Source organism: Rhinatrema bivittatum, chromosome 15, assembly GCF_901001135.1.
Source record: "Rhinatrema bivittatum chromosome 15, aRhiBiv1.1, whole genome shotgun sequence".
NCBI classification, from domain to species: Eukaryota; Metazoa; Chordata; class Amphibia; order Gymnophiona; family Rhinatrematidae; genus Rhinatrema; species Rhinatrema bivittatum.
The window spans coordinates 43,943,732-43,961,908 of NC_042629.1; the positions used below are offsets into that span (position 1 = coordinate 43,943,732).

An 18,177-nucleotide genomic window follows, 5' to 3' on the forward strand; every position below is an offset into this window, starting at 1 on the left:
CTGTGCCTTTCCAGCTATTAACAGAACAGGATTCTCGTCACATTGGAGATCCTACGGTTTCTTGATGCTCCTAAGGAGGTGGTGGCTGTTTCAGTCCATGACATCTTTAAGGAGCTAGTCGCCCAACTTGAGAACACCCCATCTCTGTTCCTCCTGTGAACCAGCAGATGGACGCAGTCTATCTGGTCCAACCCACCATGGGGTTTGAGTGCCATCAGTTTTTTCACCAGTCAGTGGTGGTGGAATAGGCCCTAAAGAAGGTGAAGAGACTTCGGACTCATGCCTTGGCACCCCCGGGCCATGAGCACAGAGCTCTGGCTGCTCTTGGACGCTGGGTATTCCAGGGCTCGATGTTAGCAGCTAGGATTGCTTGTTATCAGCTTTATATGGGACAGTACTCCAGGAACCTCTGAAAACAAGCCCAAGAGTTTGGAGAATGCCTCCTGCAGCAATTTCAGGAGGCCTGGTCTATGATAAACACGAGGTCCGTTCTGAGTATGATGTGTTTGAGACAGCAATGAGAGTTGCCGCCACAGGTATTGGGACTCGCTGTATGCCTCCGACCCACGCCCTGAGGTCCAGGACCATCTGGCACATCTGCCCTGTACGGGTGAGAATCTTTTCGGGGACAAGATAAAAGAGGTGGTGGCTCAACTAAAGGACTGTCACGAAACCCTTCAATAGTTGTCAGCCAGCACTTCAGATACCCAGCCTTCTAGCAAAAAGCCTCCCAGGCAATATCCAAGTCAGCCTTTTTACCGGCCACGCAAGTACTACCTGCCGGCCTCTAGGTCATGCCTTAGCAGACTCCACTAAGACCGAGGGCACGGCAACCTCATACGCCCAGCCTGGCTCCTGCCCCACCGCAAAACCCTGTCACGGAATTTTTGACTGGCGGCCAGGGCGTTTGAGCCAGCCAACCCTGCCCCGGGGGGGGGGTGTCATCTGCAGCTATTTGCACATCGATGGACATTAGTCACCTCAGACCACTGGGTCCTATCCATCATAAGGTAGGGTACAAATTGCAATTCCAATAAATTCCACCCCGTTCTCCTCCGTGTCCCTGGTGGCGAGGTGTAGAGAACCAGCAGATACTTCCAAGTAGAGTTCTCCGCCCTCTTAATGGCTAGAGCAGTTGAATCAGTCCTGCCTGGCCAACAGGGAGACAGGTTCTACTCCAGGTATTTCCTGATTCCCAAGAAAACTGGTGGCCTTTGCCCCATTCTAGATCCGAGAGCGTTGAACCGGTTTCTTGTCAGAGAGAAGTTCAGAATGGTCTTGGGTATTTTGATTCCCCTTCTCAGGGCTGGGGACTGACTCTGCTCCATCGATCTCAAAGACGCATATGCCCATATCCCCATTTTTCCAGATCGGAGGTAGCTAGGATTCCTGGTAGAGGAGGAACACTACCAATACCACGTACTGCCCTTCGGCCTAGCATCGGCACCCCATGTCTTCACCAAAGGCAAAGGGGTTCATGTCTTCCCTTACCTCGGATGATTGGCTTATCAAGAGCGATTCCAGACAGGGGACACTGCATTCCTTAAAAGCCACCATACGCGCCTTGGAAAATCTGGGATTTCTGATCAACTTTCCAAAATTTCATCTCCAGCCATCGCTGCAACTGGACTTCATCAGGGCCAGGCTGGACACCATCCAGGAAAAAGCCTTTCTGCCTCGAGTCAGGGCAGACAGCCTTGATGCCCTCGCTCGGGTAGTTTCCAGTTGCTCCTATGTCTCATCACACCAGTTTCTACGACTTCTGGGACATATGGTGGCAACGGTGCATGTTACTCAGTTTAAGAACATAAGAACATAAGAAAATGCCATACTGGGTCAGACCAAGGGTCCATCAAGCCCAGCATCCTGTTTCCAACAGTGGCCAATCCAGGCCATAAGAACCTGGCAAGTACCCAAAAACTAAGTCTATTCCATGTAACCATTGCTAATGGCAGTGGCTATTCTCTAAGTGAACTTAATAGCAGGTAATGGACTTCTCCTCCAAGAACTTATCCAATCCTTTTTTAAACACAGCTATACTAACTGCACGAACCACATTCTCTGGCAACAAATTCCAGAGTTTAATTGTGCGTTGAGTAAAAAAGAACTTTCTCCGATTAGTTTTAAATGTGCCCCATGCTAACTTCATGGAGTGTCCCCTAGTCCTTCTACTATCCGAAAGAGTAAATAACCGATTCACATCTACCCGTTCTAGACCTCTCATGATTTTAAACACCTCTATCATATCCCCCCTCAGTCGTCTCTTCTCCAAGCTGAAAAGTCCTAACCTCTTTAGTCTTTCCTCATAGGGGAGTTGTTCCATTCCCCTTATCATTTTGGTAGCCCTTCTCTGTACCTTCTCCATCGCAATTATATCTTTTTTGAGATGCGGCGACCAGAATTGTACACAGTATTCAAGGTGCGGTCTCACCATGGAGTGATACAGAGGCATTATGACATTTTCCGTTTTATTCATCATTCCTTTTCTAATAATTCCCAACATTCTGTTTGCTTTTTTGACTGCCGCAGCACACTGAACCGACGATTTCAATGTGTTATCCACTATGACACCTAGATCTCTTTCTTGGGTTGTAGCACCTAATATGGAACCCAACATCGTGTAATTATAGCATGGGTTATTTTTCCCTATATGCATCACCTTGCACTTATCCACATTAAATTTCATCTGCCATTTGGATGCCCAATTTTCCAGTCTCACAAGGTCTTCCTGCAATTTATCACAATCTGCTTGTGATTTAACTACTCTGCACAATTTTGTGTCATCTGCAAATTTGATTATCTCACTCGTCGTATTTCTTTCCAGATCATTTATAAATATATTGAACAGTAAGGGTCCCAACACAGAACCCTGAGGTACTCCACTGTCCACTCCCTTCCACTGAGAAAATTGCCCATTTAATCCTACTCTCTGTTTCCTGTCTTTTAGCCAGTTTGCAATCCACGAAAGGACATCGCCACCTATCCCATGACTTTTTACTTTTCCTAGAAGCCTCTCATGAGGAACTTTGTCAAACGCCTTCTGAAAATCCAAGTATACTATATCTACCGGTTCACCTTTATCCACATGTTTATTAACTCCTTCAAAAAAGTGAAGCAGATTTGTGAGGCAAGACTTGCCCTGGGTAAAGCCATGCTGACTTTGTTCCATTAAACCATGTCTTTCTATATGTTCTGTGATTTTGATGTTTATAACACTTTCCACTATTTTTCCTGGCACTGAAGTCAGGCTAACCGGTCTGTAGTTTCCCAGATCGCCCCTGGAGCCCTTTTTAAATATTGGGGTTACATTTGCTATCCTCCAGTCTTCAGGTACAATGGATGATTTTAATGATAAGTTACAAATTTTTACTAATAGGTCTGAAATTTCATTTTTTAGTTCCTTCAGAACTCTGGGGTGTATACCATCCGGTCCAGGTGAATTACTACTCTTCAGTTTGTCAATCAGGCCTACCACATCTTCTAGGTTCACCGTGATTTGATTCAGTCCATCTGAATCATTACCCATGAAAACCTTCTCCATTACGGGTACCTCCCCAACATCCTCTTCAGTAAACACCGAAGCAAAGAAATCATTTAATCTTTCCGCGATGGCCTTATCTTCTCTAAGTGCCCCTTTAACCCCTCGATCATCTAACGGTCCAACTGACTCCCTCACAGGCTTTCTGCTTCGGATATATTTAAAAAGTTTTTACTGTGAGTTTTTGCCTTTACAGCCAACTTCTTTTCAAATTCTCTCTTAGCCTGTCTTATCAATGTCTTACATTTAACTTGCCAATGTTTATGCTTTATCCTATTTTCTTCTGTTGGATCCTTCTTCCAATTTTTGAATGAAGATCTTTTGGCTAAAATAGCTTCTTTCACCTCCCCTTTTAACCATGCCGGTAATCGTTTTGCCTTCTTTCCACCTTTCTTAATGTGTGGAATACATCTGGACTGTGCTTCTAGAATGGTATTTTTTAACAATGACCACGCCTCTTGGACATTTTTTACTTTTGTAGCTGCTCCTTTCAGTTTTTTTCTAACAATTTTTCTCATTTTATCAAAGTTTCCCTTTTGAAAGTTTAGCACGAGAGCCTTGGATTTGCACACTGTTCCTTTTCCAGTCATTAAATCAAATTTGATCATATTATGATCACTATTGCCAAGTGGCCCCACCACCGTTACCTCTCTCACCAAGTCCTGTGCTCCACTGAGAATTAGATCTAAAATTGCTCCCTCTCTCGTTGGTTCCTGAACCAATTGCTCCATAAAGCTATCATTTATTCCATCCAGGAACGTTATCTCTCTAGCGTGACCCGATGATACATTTACCCAGTCTATATTGGGGTAATTGAAGTCTCCCATTATTACTGCACTACCAATTTGGTTAGCTTCCCTAATTTCTCTTAGCATTTCACTGTCCATCTCACCATCTTGACCAGGTGGACGGTAGTATACCCCTATCACTGTAGTCTTCCCTGATACACAAGGGATTTCTACCCATAAAGATTCAATTTTGTATTTAGTCTCATGCAGGATGTTTATCCTGTTGGACTCTATGCCATCCCGGACATAAAGCGCCACACCTCCTCCCGACTGCTCCTCTCTGTCATTGCGATATAATTTGTACCCCGGTATAGCACTGTCCCATTGGTTATCCTCTTTCCACCATGTCTCTGAGATGCCAATTAAGTCTATGTCATCATTTACTGCTATACATTCTAGTTCTCCCATCTTACTTCTTAGACTTCTGGCATTAGCATACAAACATTTCAAAGTTTGTTTTTTGATTGTATTTTTATTCTGCTTTTTAATTGATAGGGATAAGTTACAATTTTTTAGCTCAGGTGAGTTTTTAGTTACAGGCACTTGGACTACTTTTCTAATTATTGGAACCTCACTGTCGGGATGCCCTAATTCTAATGCATCATTAGTATCCTTTAAAGATACATCTCTCCGAACCATGCACTGCTGAGCGACTGTCGGCTTTCTCCTTTGTTCTAGTTTAAAAGCTGCTCTATCTCCTTTTTAAAGGTTTGCGCCAGCAGTCTGGTTCCACCCTGGTTAAGGTGGAGCCCATCCCTTCGGAAGAGACTCCCCCTTCCCCAAAAGGTTCCCCAGTTCCTAACAAAACTGAATCCCTCTTCCTTGCACCATCGTCTCATCCACGCATTGAGACTCCGGAGCTCTGCCTGCCTCTGGTGACCTGCGCGTGGAACAGGGAGCATTTCAGAGAATGCTACCCTGGAGGTTCTGGATTTAATCTTTCTACCTAAGAGCCTAAATTTGGCTTCCAGAACCTCCCTCCCACATTTTCCTATGTCGTTGGTGCCCACGTGTACCACGACAGCCGGCTCCTCCCCAGCACTGTCTAAAATCCTATCTAGGTGACGCGTGAGGTCCGCCACCTTCGCACCAGGTAGGCATGTTACCAGGCGATCCTCACGCCCACCCGCCACCCAGCTATCTACATTCCTAATAATCGAATCACCAACTATGACGGCCGACCTAACCCTTCCCTCCTGGGCAGTAGGCCTTGGGGAGATATCCTCAGTGCGAAAGGACAATGCATCACCTAGAGAGCAGGTCCTTGCTACAGGATCCTTTCCTGCTACATCTGGTTGGTGCTCTCCCATTATGAGACCTTCTTCCTCCAAGGCAGCACCAGGGCTGCCAGTCTGAAGTTGGGACTGGACTACTATGTCCCTGAAGGTCTCATCTATATACCTCTCTGTCTCCCTCAGCTCCTCCAGGTCTGCCACTCTAGCCTCCAGAGATCGGACTCGTTCTCTGAGAGCCAGGAGCTCTTTGCATCGCATGCACATGTACAACTTCTCACCGGTGGGTAAAAAATTTGCTTGGCTTCACATGCACAGGGATCAGTGGACATTATGTTCCCAGTGGTGTCAAGCCACCTGAGATCTCAGGCTCCTGTCCTGGTCACCACTCCCTTCCGGCAATCCCTTGTGTGGTGGGAAACCCTATCCAGTCTGGAGCAAGGGATGCCCTTCTGGGGCTCGGAGTTCCAGATTGTCCTCACCATCATTGGAGTGTATCTCGGTCCATGGGTATTACAGTGCTATAAGGTTCGCTTTAAACACCGGCAATTAGCGTGTGCAGAATATATATGAGCGTACACTGGAAGAGCTAAAGACTTCATCTGTTGAAATTGTTTAATAAAGACACTGAGTTTGGAAATGTTTAGAGAAGTCCGGATTGGATATTTAAGAAGATCGAAGTTGTATATTTGAAGTTGAACCCTTATGTGAATGCAAGCAAGTTATTTTTGTTTAAGGTCGAAGTACAAGCGGTGTTGGAAATTGAGTCAGCTTGAGCGTATTGTATAATCATTTATTTGACTCTCAATAATTTATCATCATTTTTCATTGCTCAAGTGTTTGCAGTGTGGACTTTTGTACCAGTTTGGTGAAGTATGTTGTTACCTTTCATTTTTTTTTTTTTTTTTAAAATGCCCTTATGGGTGAAATGATGGTCCTTGCTGAGAATAGTCAATATAGTTGCATGTAGTTGGGGAAAATGTGGTCTTTATATGTAACTATTTTTAACATGTTAATTGTGGGGGAGTAGTTAGTTAATTGGGAGGTTGCATTTATGCAAGTATTTTAGAATGTAAATTGTGTGGATGTGTGTGAAGTGATGTAATATTTTTCATAAAGTTGTATGAGGGTTAGGTGTTTTGTTTTGTTGATGGGGTAACAATGTACATCTGATACTTTCACGCTGATTTTTTTGTGATAGTGTATATTGAAAATTGAAGGATTTTTTGTTAATCTTTATATGTAGGAGTACATTGTAATACATATTTTATGAATATTACTAGCAGTACCCAGCCACGCGTTGCAGTGGCAGAGTCAGGTTCTTTACCCTCCCTCCTCCTTCCCCTTGCTCATTTACCTCAGTCACTCATCCTCCTCCCCCTTGGTCACTCACCCCCCCCTTCCCTCCCCTGTCCCCACTCCAACTCTCTCCCCTCACACTCACCTCTCCCCTCATTCTCCCTCCCCTGACAAGCACCTCCCCCCCTCATTCTCCCTCCCCTCACTGTCACCTCCCCCCGCCTACTGCCTACCCTTCAGATCAGAAAACCTTTGTCTTTCTATTTCTGTGGGGAAACCCCCCCCCAATCCCAACCCTTTAAATCAAATAATAACCCCCCACCCTCCTGCCCCCTCCCAAGACCTGGGAAATTTAAATTGTTGGTGCTACATGTGGTCTGTCCCTGGGCGTCTGTGCGTGTTATGTAGCCAAATAGGGTAGTGCCTAACCAAATTTGCACTTCCAAATTTGTTTTGTGGTCTGGGGAGGGCTATTTTGGTGCGTTCCCGAGATCGTGCAAGTTTAGTGTATGTATTTGTGTGTGAACCTCCCCCTTCCCCCAAAAAACAACCCTATGAGAAAAGTTCTCTTAAACTAACCACCCCACACTCTCCTGTCCCCCCTCCCCCAGCCCTGCAAAAAACTGTAGCCCCCCCTGCCCCCCCCCCAGAGTTGCTGAATGAATGAAATCTGCCCCCCCCTCGTGACCCCTCCCCAAGATGTTCGCAATAAATTCATCACCACCCCCCACCCTCCAGACCCCCCGAGATCTGATAAAAATGTCAGTCGGTGGAGCAGGCATTCAGGAGCGGTCCGGGAGCGATGTATTGGCGTTGGTCCGTTGGCTGCGGGCACTGAAACGGGTTCCGAAGGCCCTTTGCCCTTACTATGTCAGTGGGGTAGAGCAATGGCAGCGGTAGGTCCTCTGACATAGTAAGGGCAAAGGTCCGCCGGCTGCCAGTCCTGAAAATGGCACCGAGAGGCCCTCGCCCTTACTATGTCACATGGGTTACTGCCGCCATTGGTGTCCCCGAGTGGCATAGTAAGGGAAAGGGCCGTCGGCGCCATGTTGAGTGCTGGCAGCCGACGGCCGTAGTGCAGGAGATGTGTCCCAGACCGGTCCTGGCCCCCCGCTGGAGCCTCCCGGACTTCTGTCAGGTTTTGTGTGTGTTGTGAGGGCCTGGGAAGTAAATAAATTTGGCATGTGTGTGGGGGGTGTGAGGAGGGTGGTTTTGTGTGTGTTGGGAGGCTGTGGGAAGTAAATCAATTTGGCATGTGTGTGGGGGGGTATGAGGAGGGTGGTGGGTGTATTTTATCTGTAAAGGAAATAGTTATCTTCCGGCGAAAAAAGTACGCGAATGTGTTAAAAGGGAAGTGAAACGTGGACCTGGACTGGCGAAATGATTAGTGTAGCGTGTGTTAGTGTAAGGTGTAACAGATGGCGCTTACGTCCAGCAGATGTCGTTTTCTCAAAAAAATTTTTAAACCTATTTTACCTGTCACAGGTGTGACATATCTGTAATGTAAGTGCAGAAGAACCTTCCTGTATGCGAAATGAAGGTTGTGTCCAAATTTGAAAGCAATTGGTTCAGTGGTTTCTGAGATTAGCGATTTTGTCCAAACTATTTAACATTTTTATTTATATAGATTGGATTAACTATTGATTACCTCTGTTATTGGGGGTATAGTATTGGTCTTTATGCAAAGAGGTTATAACACGCCTTGGTTTTTGTACCTTGGCCTGTTAACACACAGACACTATCAGAATTCAGTAAAGCAAGGGACAAGCACAAAGGATCTCTGAAGGGGAGGAAGAGATTGCAAAAAGGAGCAGGAGGTGTGGATGGGCTGTATGGTCTTTATCTGCCATAGTCTTTGTTTCTCGGTGAATTGTCTCATCCAGCCTGCTCAGTGGAGATTCTTCCCCTGGGTTTCTACCATTCTGGATAGATGCGCCTATGGATTCCCAAAAGCAAAGCAACACCAGCTCCCTCCAGCCCCCATGTCTTTTACCTGTCTGCTAAATCCTTTTCCTACCACTGCCCTCCATTTGTCACCAGCGTGTTCAAAATCCATTGCACTGCTGGTCTCCTTTACCTCTACTAAGGATATAATAAGGTGTGTGTGGGGGGGATCCTGGGGTCGACTTGTTTGTGATCCATCTGTAGAGCTGCTGGTTGCTATTGTCCTCCCTTCCCCTCTAATCAACCCCATCTTACTGACTGCCTCACCGTGTCTCTTGCAGAGCACTCAGTACTATGACATGCGCTGGTCGTGTGAGCACCTCATCATGGTGTGGATCAATGCTTTTGTCATGCTGACTACGCAGCTGCTGCCACCCAAATACTGCGATCAGCTGCACAAATCTGCTGCCCACCTGGGCAAATGGCAGAGGCTGGAACACGGGTCTTACAGCAACGCACCGCAGCACATGTGAGTATATGCCTCCAGGGAATGCTGTCATAATATCTAGAGAGAATGCAGAAAAAAGGGGCAGAGAAGTTGTACAACTGATACTAGTAGTTTTGCAGTGGCACAGACCCAGTAAGTGTGCACTCTGTGCTCTTTTCTTGGTTCTTTATGCAGGGCCCCTGTGATTCTGAGGCCATGGAATCAACCAGTTCCTGCTGTTCTCTTCCTTCTCCTGCTAGCCCAAGTGGCGCAGGACGGGAGAAGGATGGGGTGGTGGGATCACTGGACAAAAGAGGATCTGGGGGCTAGGGGATGAGTTGTGAAAGGCTGGGAAATCGTGTGTGAAAGATGAGATGGGGGGAGCTTGTATGTGTGTGTTTTGGATACCTTCCTTTATTTTTGTTATGCAAAATAAATGTACATTACTTACTATGAAAAATGATTCAAATTTGTGCAGGTTTGTAGAATAGCTGTACAGTTTCAGAAACTTTGCTGCATACTTTTCTGTTGCAGAATCTACCCCTGAGCTTGCTACGGGAGGGGTGGGCTCTGGCTTGGGTTTTTCATTGGCACAGGCTGATGCTTCAGATTCAGCACAGCAGTGCCAGTACGGAAAAAGCCCTTTCTGTCATTCCCAGAATGGACTCGCTGCTGTAGCGAGAGCTTCTTTATCACTGTCTGGTGGCAGTGATTGTAATTTATAGTGGCACACGGGCTACTGGCGCCCTGCTTTGCTGCCGACTGTGGCAACGTCCACCCTCCTGTACCTTTATGCCCTTGGTCTTGTATATTTAAACCCCTGCTCTTTAAGAAGTGAGGATTAGCTGCCTCCCTCCCCCTGTTTGTTTTTAATATGTTAGCAGTCTAGCTGCAGTATACATTTTGGCCCAGACAATGTTCTGCCTTTTCAGTTGCACTGGCGTAACGGCTGCATGGTTCTCCTTTCGTCCTTGCCTCATCTTTTTTTTTTTTTTCTTTTTCTGCAGCTGGTCAGAGAATACAATCTGGCCACAGGGAGTTTTGGTACGACACAGTCGATGTTTATATAAGGCTGTAGGGCCTTACAATGTAGCAGTGCCTTCAGATGTCTCGCATGCTAGATTTTATGTAAGTATGATGTTGGTGGATGGGGAAGTGGGCTACTTTGGTTGTGCACGCCAGTAAATTATTGTAGCGTAAAGCTTATTTTCTAGGGTGTGTAAAAATATCTTTGCGATGAACTTTGTAGTATATACGTTATCCGATTGTGTTTAATCTGCTTTCAGCTGCTTAGACTTTTACACATCATGCCCAGCAAAGCCTTCATGCTTCCCGCTCTGGCTTTCAAGAGGCTGCCACCCTCTGCTGATCCCAGCTTCTGCCTATTTTATCTTCCACGTCTCAGCTGATTATGCCAGTAAAAGTCTTTGTTAGAGAGTAGGGTGCAGCAGCCTGAGCTGCTTTCCTGACTACTGCTTGACCAGACCATGAATGTTGCTGCTGGAGCAGTAGTGTTTGATTTCTGCATGCGCAGCCCAAAGAGCTTGAATGCAGAGAAGGGGGTTACAGGATGTGTTTGACTGAATCAGTAAAGCAACATTTGTGGTGAGATCAAATGGTGGTGGGAGGCATCCTCCCTAGTACAGTGAGCTTTTAGGAAATTCCACTGTCTGGGGGGGGGGGGGGGGGGGGGGGCGGGAGCAGGGACAGACCAGAAGTGTAAGTCATGGGAACTGGTGTAGCGCTTAATCCCTTCTGCCCTGTAGAAATCCAAGGGGAATGGTGGAATGTCTTAATGCTTCACAGAGTGTTCTTGCTCTCCATGACAAAGATTGAGGGGAAGGGTGGTGGTGGTGGTGGGGGGGGGAAGTAAGCTTTGTCTCCCTGGACAAGCAGATTGCAGTCCCACATGTGGGCCGATGTCATCGCACGGCACCATGTACAGGCAGCGGCAGCTCACTGGCTCGGCTTTGTAGACGTGCAGTAGACGCTGCACCAAGCAGCCCTCAGCGAAGCCCCCCCCTCAGTCCCTTTTTCATCCGTGGAACGGATAACAGCAGCGTCTCGTTTCACACAAGTTTCCCTGGGGTTTTGCCTTTTTCCTTTTCCACTTTAGCTTTCTTCCTAATGTTCCTCTTCTCCCTTTTAACTTTCTCTTAAAAAATTCCAAGTTATTTTTAATGGCTCTGTTTTTTTCTAACCATGGCTGAGAAAAAGGCTTCAGGTTTCTAGAGGTGCTTAGCCTGTAAAAGTCCCTCACAAGCCGAAGCACTGAATTCGCTGCCTGGGTGTGGGCCGTGCAAGTTATTCCGTGTGCTCAGGCTGATCTCTCTGAACTGTTACATAGTGAAGGTCCTCCTGCACACAAACTGTTTTCACCTGCCTTGTTGAATTATAAGCACACGGATGTGCAAGGGTTTGAGTCAAATAAAGCCGGACCCCTATTTGCTAACCACTTCCTTACCTCAGAAAGCAAATAATAGTGAGAGAATGAGGGGGCAGACTCTGAGCAAAGCTCCTTACTCGGAGGATAAGGGTTTACTGCAGCGCTTCATCCTCCACAAAAAAAAGAGGCTCATCTGGAGCACATGGAGGCCAGAGGCTGACATCCTGGAAAGCTAACCTCTTTAAGAAGGCCAAGACAGAAGGATGGGCTGCTGTGCACCTGGCATGTGTAATCCAGCTGGGGTCTTCTCTGAACCTGTCACATTAGTGACAAAGGAAGACGCGTTATCCCGTGAATCTGTTCCACATCAGTTAGCAAGAATAGTCTATGAAAAAGACTTAGATTTCAGGACTTTTTGGCTTAAGTATCTAAGTTTCTACCACCCTGCTATAGCTCTAGTCTTCATTCAGGTCTGTGGTGAACTCCTTTTTTAGAAAGACTCATTCCTTGTTGCTCATGAGTGCATGAACCCTGTGCACACAGTAAAACATAGCATGCACAAGAAATCCTGATATGATTTGCGTTATTCTAGATATGACTAGAATGGGTAAATGGGGATTGGTTACTTATTCTTTTATATAGTACAAGAACTAGGGGGCATGCCCTGACGTTAGCAAGTAGCACATTTAAAACAAATCAGTGCAAATTATTTTTCACTAAACGCACAATTAAGCTCTGGCATTCATTGCCAGAGGATGTGGTTAAGCCACTTTTAGCATAGCTGGGATAAAAAATGTTTGGATAAGTTTCTGGATGAGAAGTCCATAAATTGCTATTAACCAAATTGACTTAGGGAACAGCCACTACTTATTACTGGCATTAGTAGCATGGGCTCTATTTAATGTTTTAGTACTTGCAAGGTACTTGTAGCCTGGATTGGCCACTGTTGGAAACAAGATACTGGGCTTGATGAGCCCTTGGTCTGACCCAGTATGCCAATGTCTTATGTTCTTAATTTGAACTTGGCTTATAAAAAGTTGCAGAAAAATTATATTTTTGCGCATAGTATCTTTCAAATATTTGAGGGAACTTTGTACACAACTATTCTGCTCTTTATCATATGTCACTGGCTTTTTCTTATGACATTGAAGAGGAAGCAGCGCCTATAGCTTTAATGCTAGGCATCTTCCAATATTGTAACATCCTCTGGAGCTTGTGGCCATGCCAGTTCACCAAATTCTTAAGGTCCTACAATTGAAAAATTGGGAGGTGCTAATTGCTTCCCAACTTATAGTAAACAGGGTGGATGCAAAGTATAAGATTTGGCTCAAGTCATCCCTTTCAATCCTTACCTTCAGTGACTGGCACCCTCTTGCAGCCTAAGACATCAGTACGAAGCCTAGGACCTGAACTTGGATCAGAATCTCACAAAGGAAACTCTTATCTCTAAGGGTGGTAAGGCCTTCCTATATGCATCTGCACAGCTATTTTCATAAATGCGATCTTGTTACCATGATACATGAATCAATCACCAGCTGAAGGCTACTATAACTCTCTCTAACGGCATCTCACAATCCAATCTGAAGCGCCTCCAGCTTCTACAGAATATGGCCACTAGAATCTTGGTAGGGGCCAAAGCAACCAACTACATAAATCCAATACTACACCAGCCTCGCTAGCTTCCAGTTGAAAGTACTAAGCGAGCCCTTGAATATCTCTCTCAACTGCTTTTCCCCTACACTCCCATTGGAGAACTCCTATCCTCCCAAATGGCTCTCTCCTTCCCTCCTCTAGCTTCAGCTAGAGTATCCTGTACAAGACTTCACACTCTCAGTTTAACAAGTTACTGCCACTCCTATGCCTCCAGCCATTTTATTTCACTTTTAGGAAAAAGCTAAAGCATGGTTCTTTGGCCCCATCTTCCCTTAAGAGTGCTAGTCCTTCCGACTTTTCTACCTGTCAAGAAATAAGTTATACACACTGGCCTCTCAATGCTAGCCATTGTAAATTTGATTCAAGCGTGATTATAAATGAGCTGCAACCAATGTACTGTAATTTATGGTGAAAACTTGTTTTGTAATCCTTGAGGCCACTTGTGGGGAAAAATGTGGAATATCAAATGACTATTATAAATCTATACTGAGGTTTAACAATACTCAACTGCTTCACCACTTCGTGTGGTGGGAGAAACCATGTCTCAACTTAACCAGGCAAGGACTAGCGGCTGCTGGGTTTCTTTGCCCAGAAACTATTCCATTTGGCTGTGCCATCAGCAGGCATATATCTTCCTATAAGAAAATTGGTTCTTACCTACTGATTTTCGTTCCTGTAGTACCAAGGATCAGGCCAGAGAAGTGGGTTGTGCATCCCTACCAGCAGATAAAGTCAGAGAACAAAGCTTTGGGTACTGCCATATATACTAGAGTGCCACCTGCAGTCCCTCAGTATTGTCCTGTACCCAAGCTCAGGCTAACAGAACTAAGGAGCAAGAGATAGCAAACATCAAAAACCCTACTACCCCTCTGCTCTAGACAAAAAATAACTAACTCAACCGTGCATAACTGCTCCATCAAACCGTTCTGCCAAAAAGGAGCTTCAAGAAATGCTTCAGGCAACAATATCGGCCAACGGTAGCCAACACAGTCTTTCGGAATCTGAAATAAGGGGTGGGCCTCTGGACTGATCCTTGGTACTACAGGAACGAAAATTAGCAGGTAAGAACCAATTTTCTTTTCCCAGTACGTACCAGGATCAGTCCAGAGAAGTGGGATGTACCCAAGCCACCTTATACTGGGCGGGCCCCCGAAAGACCCGTAATCAGCACACTCTCCCTGAAGGACGACTCGTCAGACGCCTTGACATCCAATCGATAATGCCTCGTGAAAGTGTGAATAAAAGACCACACCGCCACCCTACAGATCTCCTGAGGCGACAAAAGCTGACACTCTGCCCAGGAAGTAGCCTGGACTCTAGTGGAGTGAGCCCTTAAACCCAAAGGAACCTGCCATCCACGGGCAATGTACGCCGAACAAATGGCCTCTTTAATCCACCTAGCAAGGGTCGCTTTAGACGCTTTGTCTCCTTTCTTCGGACCCCTCCCCCGAACAGGATGAACAAATGGTCAGATCGGCGAAGTCATTGGTAACCTCCAGTTAGTGCATTAAGGCCCGGCGCACGTCCAAGAGATGAAGGTCACTGTCCTGAGGAGAGTCTCTAGACCAATGTGGAAACCCAGGAAGTTCCACCGTCTGATTTACGTGAAATGAGGAAACCACCTTAGGGACGAAGGACGGGACTGTCCGCAAAGACACCCTATCCGCAGAGATACGTAGAAATGGATCCCGACACGACAGCACCTGCAGCTCAGAAATTCGGCAAGCCGAGCAAATAGACACCAGAAACACAGTCTTTAAGGTCAGATCTTTCAGAGAAGATCCGCTAAGAGGTTCGAAAGGGGCACCACAAAGGACCCAGAGAACTAAATGTAGACTCCAATCCAGGCATACTGGGCGGACGGGAGGCTGCAGATGCTTAACTCCTTTAAGAAAACGAGCAATGTCTGGGTGAGCTGCCAAGGAACAACCATTGAACCGTCCCCGCAAGGCACCCAGAGCCGCCACCTGTACCCGAAGGGAATTGAACGCCAGTCCCTTAGAAAGCCCCTGCTGAAGAAAATAGAGAATTTGAGGAACCCCAACTGAAAGAGGGTCGCAAGTCCATTGACTGCACCACGCCTCAAAAAGTCTCCAGACGCGCACATAAGCCATAGAGGTAGCCGGGTGTCCCGCCTGAAGAAGGGTGGAGATGACCTGCTCGGAATAGCCCCTCAAGCGTAAACGTCTCCTCTCAAAAGCCAAGCCGCGAGAGAGAAGTGATCCTTCTGATCCGAAAATATGGGCCCCTGTCGAAGCAGACACGGCAGATGAGCCAGCTGCAAGGGGCCATCGAGCGCTAGCCGCACTAGATCCGTGAACCACGGACGACATGGCCACTCCGGAGCCACGAGAACCACTTGGCCCGGCTGAAGTTCTGTGCGATGGAGAAGCAGACCTATGAGAGGCCAGGGGGGAAAGGCATACAACAGAATTCCCGTGGGCCAGGGACACACGAGGGCATCTATGCCCACCGAGCCCTGCTCTTTTCGCCGACTGAAGAAATGTTCCGGTTTGGCATTCATCCGCTTTGCCATGAGGTCCAACTGGGCGATATGGTATCGAATCGGGCTCCGAGGTAAGTCAACACCTTTGTGGGTTCCAAGTGACTCTTCTGGACATTGCAGTCCCTGGGCCGGGTCATCAATGTGAACATCACCATGCGCAACGATCTCTCGCAGTCCTCCCATGATTTTGCGCAAAGCAACCAGGCATCCAGGTACGGGTGAACCAATATCCCCTCCTTGCGCAGGAATGCTGCCCCTACCACCATTACCTTTGTGAACGTTCGAGCCGTTGCGAGGCCAAAAGGAAGGGTTCGAAATTGGAAGTGTTGTCCCAACACCTTGAAACGCAGAAACTTCTGGTGACTGGGCCTTATGGGGATATGAAGATATGCTTCAGTGAGATCCAGGGATGCTAGAAATTCCCCTGTCCGCACCGCTGCCATCACCATCCGTAGTGTTTTCCTTTTTTTTTTCCCAATTAAATGTGTTTATTGTGATGCAATAAAACAGTACAAAGAAAACAACAATTGAGTGGTTCCATCATTATAAAATAAGAAGTACATAGATTGAACAGCGAAACTAAGGACCACTAATGTTTAAGACAAGCCTAGAATTCTAGGAAAACCAATCATGACTGAATACACTATAATCATCTAGTACCTGTATGGAAATGCATCACTTTTCAGTAATAGAACCCCATGACCTCCCCAACCCCCTTCCCTAGCTCATATAAGCAAAGATCACAGTATAAAAATGGTTTAAAAATGCAGGGACAACAAGGCTTCATATGCAATCCGTACTCTCTGCACAGTCTGTGTAAACACTTGCCAGAAAATGACAAGGAACTAACCCGACACGGATACTCCCAGTCCCCCCCGTGTCTTCCAGATGTCATATGGTTCCCAGACTGTATAAAAAGCACGAACCTTCTTATTTTTACATGCAGTAATTTTGCTCAGTCTATAGATTAAGGAAACTTTGGCTTGCACCTCAGACAACGTAGGGACAGTGGGGGATCCCCAATATTTAGCTATGATGCAACGGGTGGCCACAAAAATATAATATTCAATACTTGTCCTGGAAAAAACCATTAAGGATTCGGATACATTGAGCAGAACTTGACTAGCAGAGAAAGAGACATTAGAAAAGCCTATCTCCGAAAGCCATGCAAATATCTGCTGCCATAGCTGTTGGATATAGGGACAGGTCCACCACATATGCATATACGAACCCTCTTGAGTACATTGTTTCCAACATTTCCTAGACAAGCCAGGATAAAAGCTATTTAATTGTAGGGGACTATAATGCCATCGGTAAACCATTTTATAACAGTTCTCAATCAGTGAAGCTGCTATCAAGCCTTTGCCAACAGTCTTAAATACTTCTTGCCAACTTTCCACATCACCCTTTAGACCAAGGTCCTGTTCCCAAGATTCAATAAAGTGAGGTGGATCAGACATATCCGCATTCAGAAACCTGTATAACTTGGATAGAATTTTTGATATCTTATTAGCCCCCATGCACAACCCCTCAAAAAAGGTGATCCCTTGCAACAAGCTATCACGCATTGGGTAGGACAGCAGAAAGTGCTTTAGTTGTAGATAATGGTACAATTCTTGGGGTGGAAGGTCATATTTAGCCCGTAAATCCTCGAAAGTAGACATCCCTTGAGAGCCCCACACCTGGGAAATAGTAACTATTTGCCTGGCCTTCCAATGGGAAAAAGCCTGGTTTGGGATCCCAGGTGAAAAAAACTTATTGTGAAATAAATAAGTCTGGGTAGTATAAATCCTGGAACCCAGGAATCTCCGTCTCCACCTATCCCAGATCCCAAGTGTAGTCTGCGTGGGCAAAGGAGTCCTGGATAGTGCCAGCCAGGAAACTTTGGGCTGCCAGATGAGAGCTGAAAGAGGCATTCGTCCCAACATAGCTTGTTCCATTTTTACCCAAGCTTTATCCACAGGCTTTTTATGCCAGTCAACAATGGCGCGAAGATGAGCAGCAGCATGATACCACAGTAAGTTCGGTACACCTAGGCCCCCTTGACCTTTAGATAGGTATAAAATTTTCCTAGAGACCCTGGGTTTTTTACCTTTCCATATATATTTCAGAAATCTACGCTGCCATCTTAACAAGTCTCGGTTAGGAACCTGTATGGGGAGAGTCTGAAACAAATATAGCAAGCGTGGGAGAATATTCATTTTCAGAACGGCTATTCTGCCGAGCCACGATATGTGATATCTATCCCATTCTTCTAATTCTTGAAAGATTTTTGTCAATAATGGGGTATAATTAAGATGAAAAAGATCCTCAAGACTGCCAAGGTATATTCCCAAGTACTTTATCTTTTTAGAGGCCCATTTGAACGCATAAGTCGACTTTAAAACCTCCACTTGGACTGGTA

General features: G+C 46.0%; 1 protein-coding gene across 1 annotated transcript in view; it reads left to right on the top strand.

The window, feature by feature from the left end:
- Positions 1–18,177, top strand: part of TMEM39A (transmembrane protein 39A) — a 77,652-nt gene that overhangs the window by 51,722 nt on the left and 7,753 nt on the right. Inside the window, exons 7-8 of the mRNA XM_029578653.1 lie at positions 9,083–9,270; positions 10,236–10,356. Coding sequence (XP_029434513.1) covers positions 9,083–9,270; positions 10,236–10,356 — 309 coding nt within the window. The remainder of the gene's footprint in view (positions 1–9,082; positions 9,271–10,235; positions 10,357–18,177) is intronic.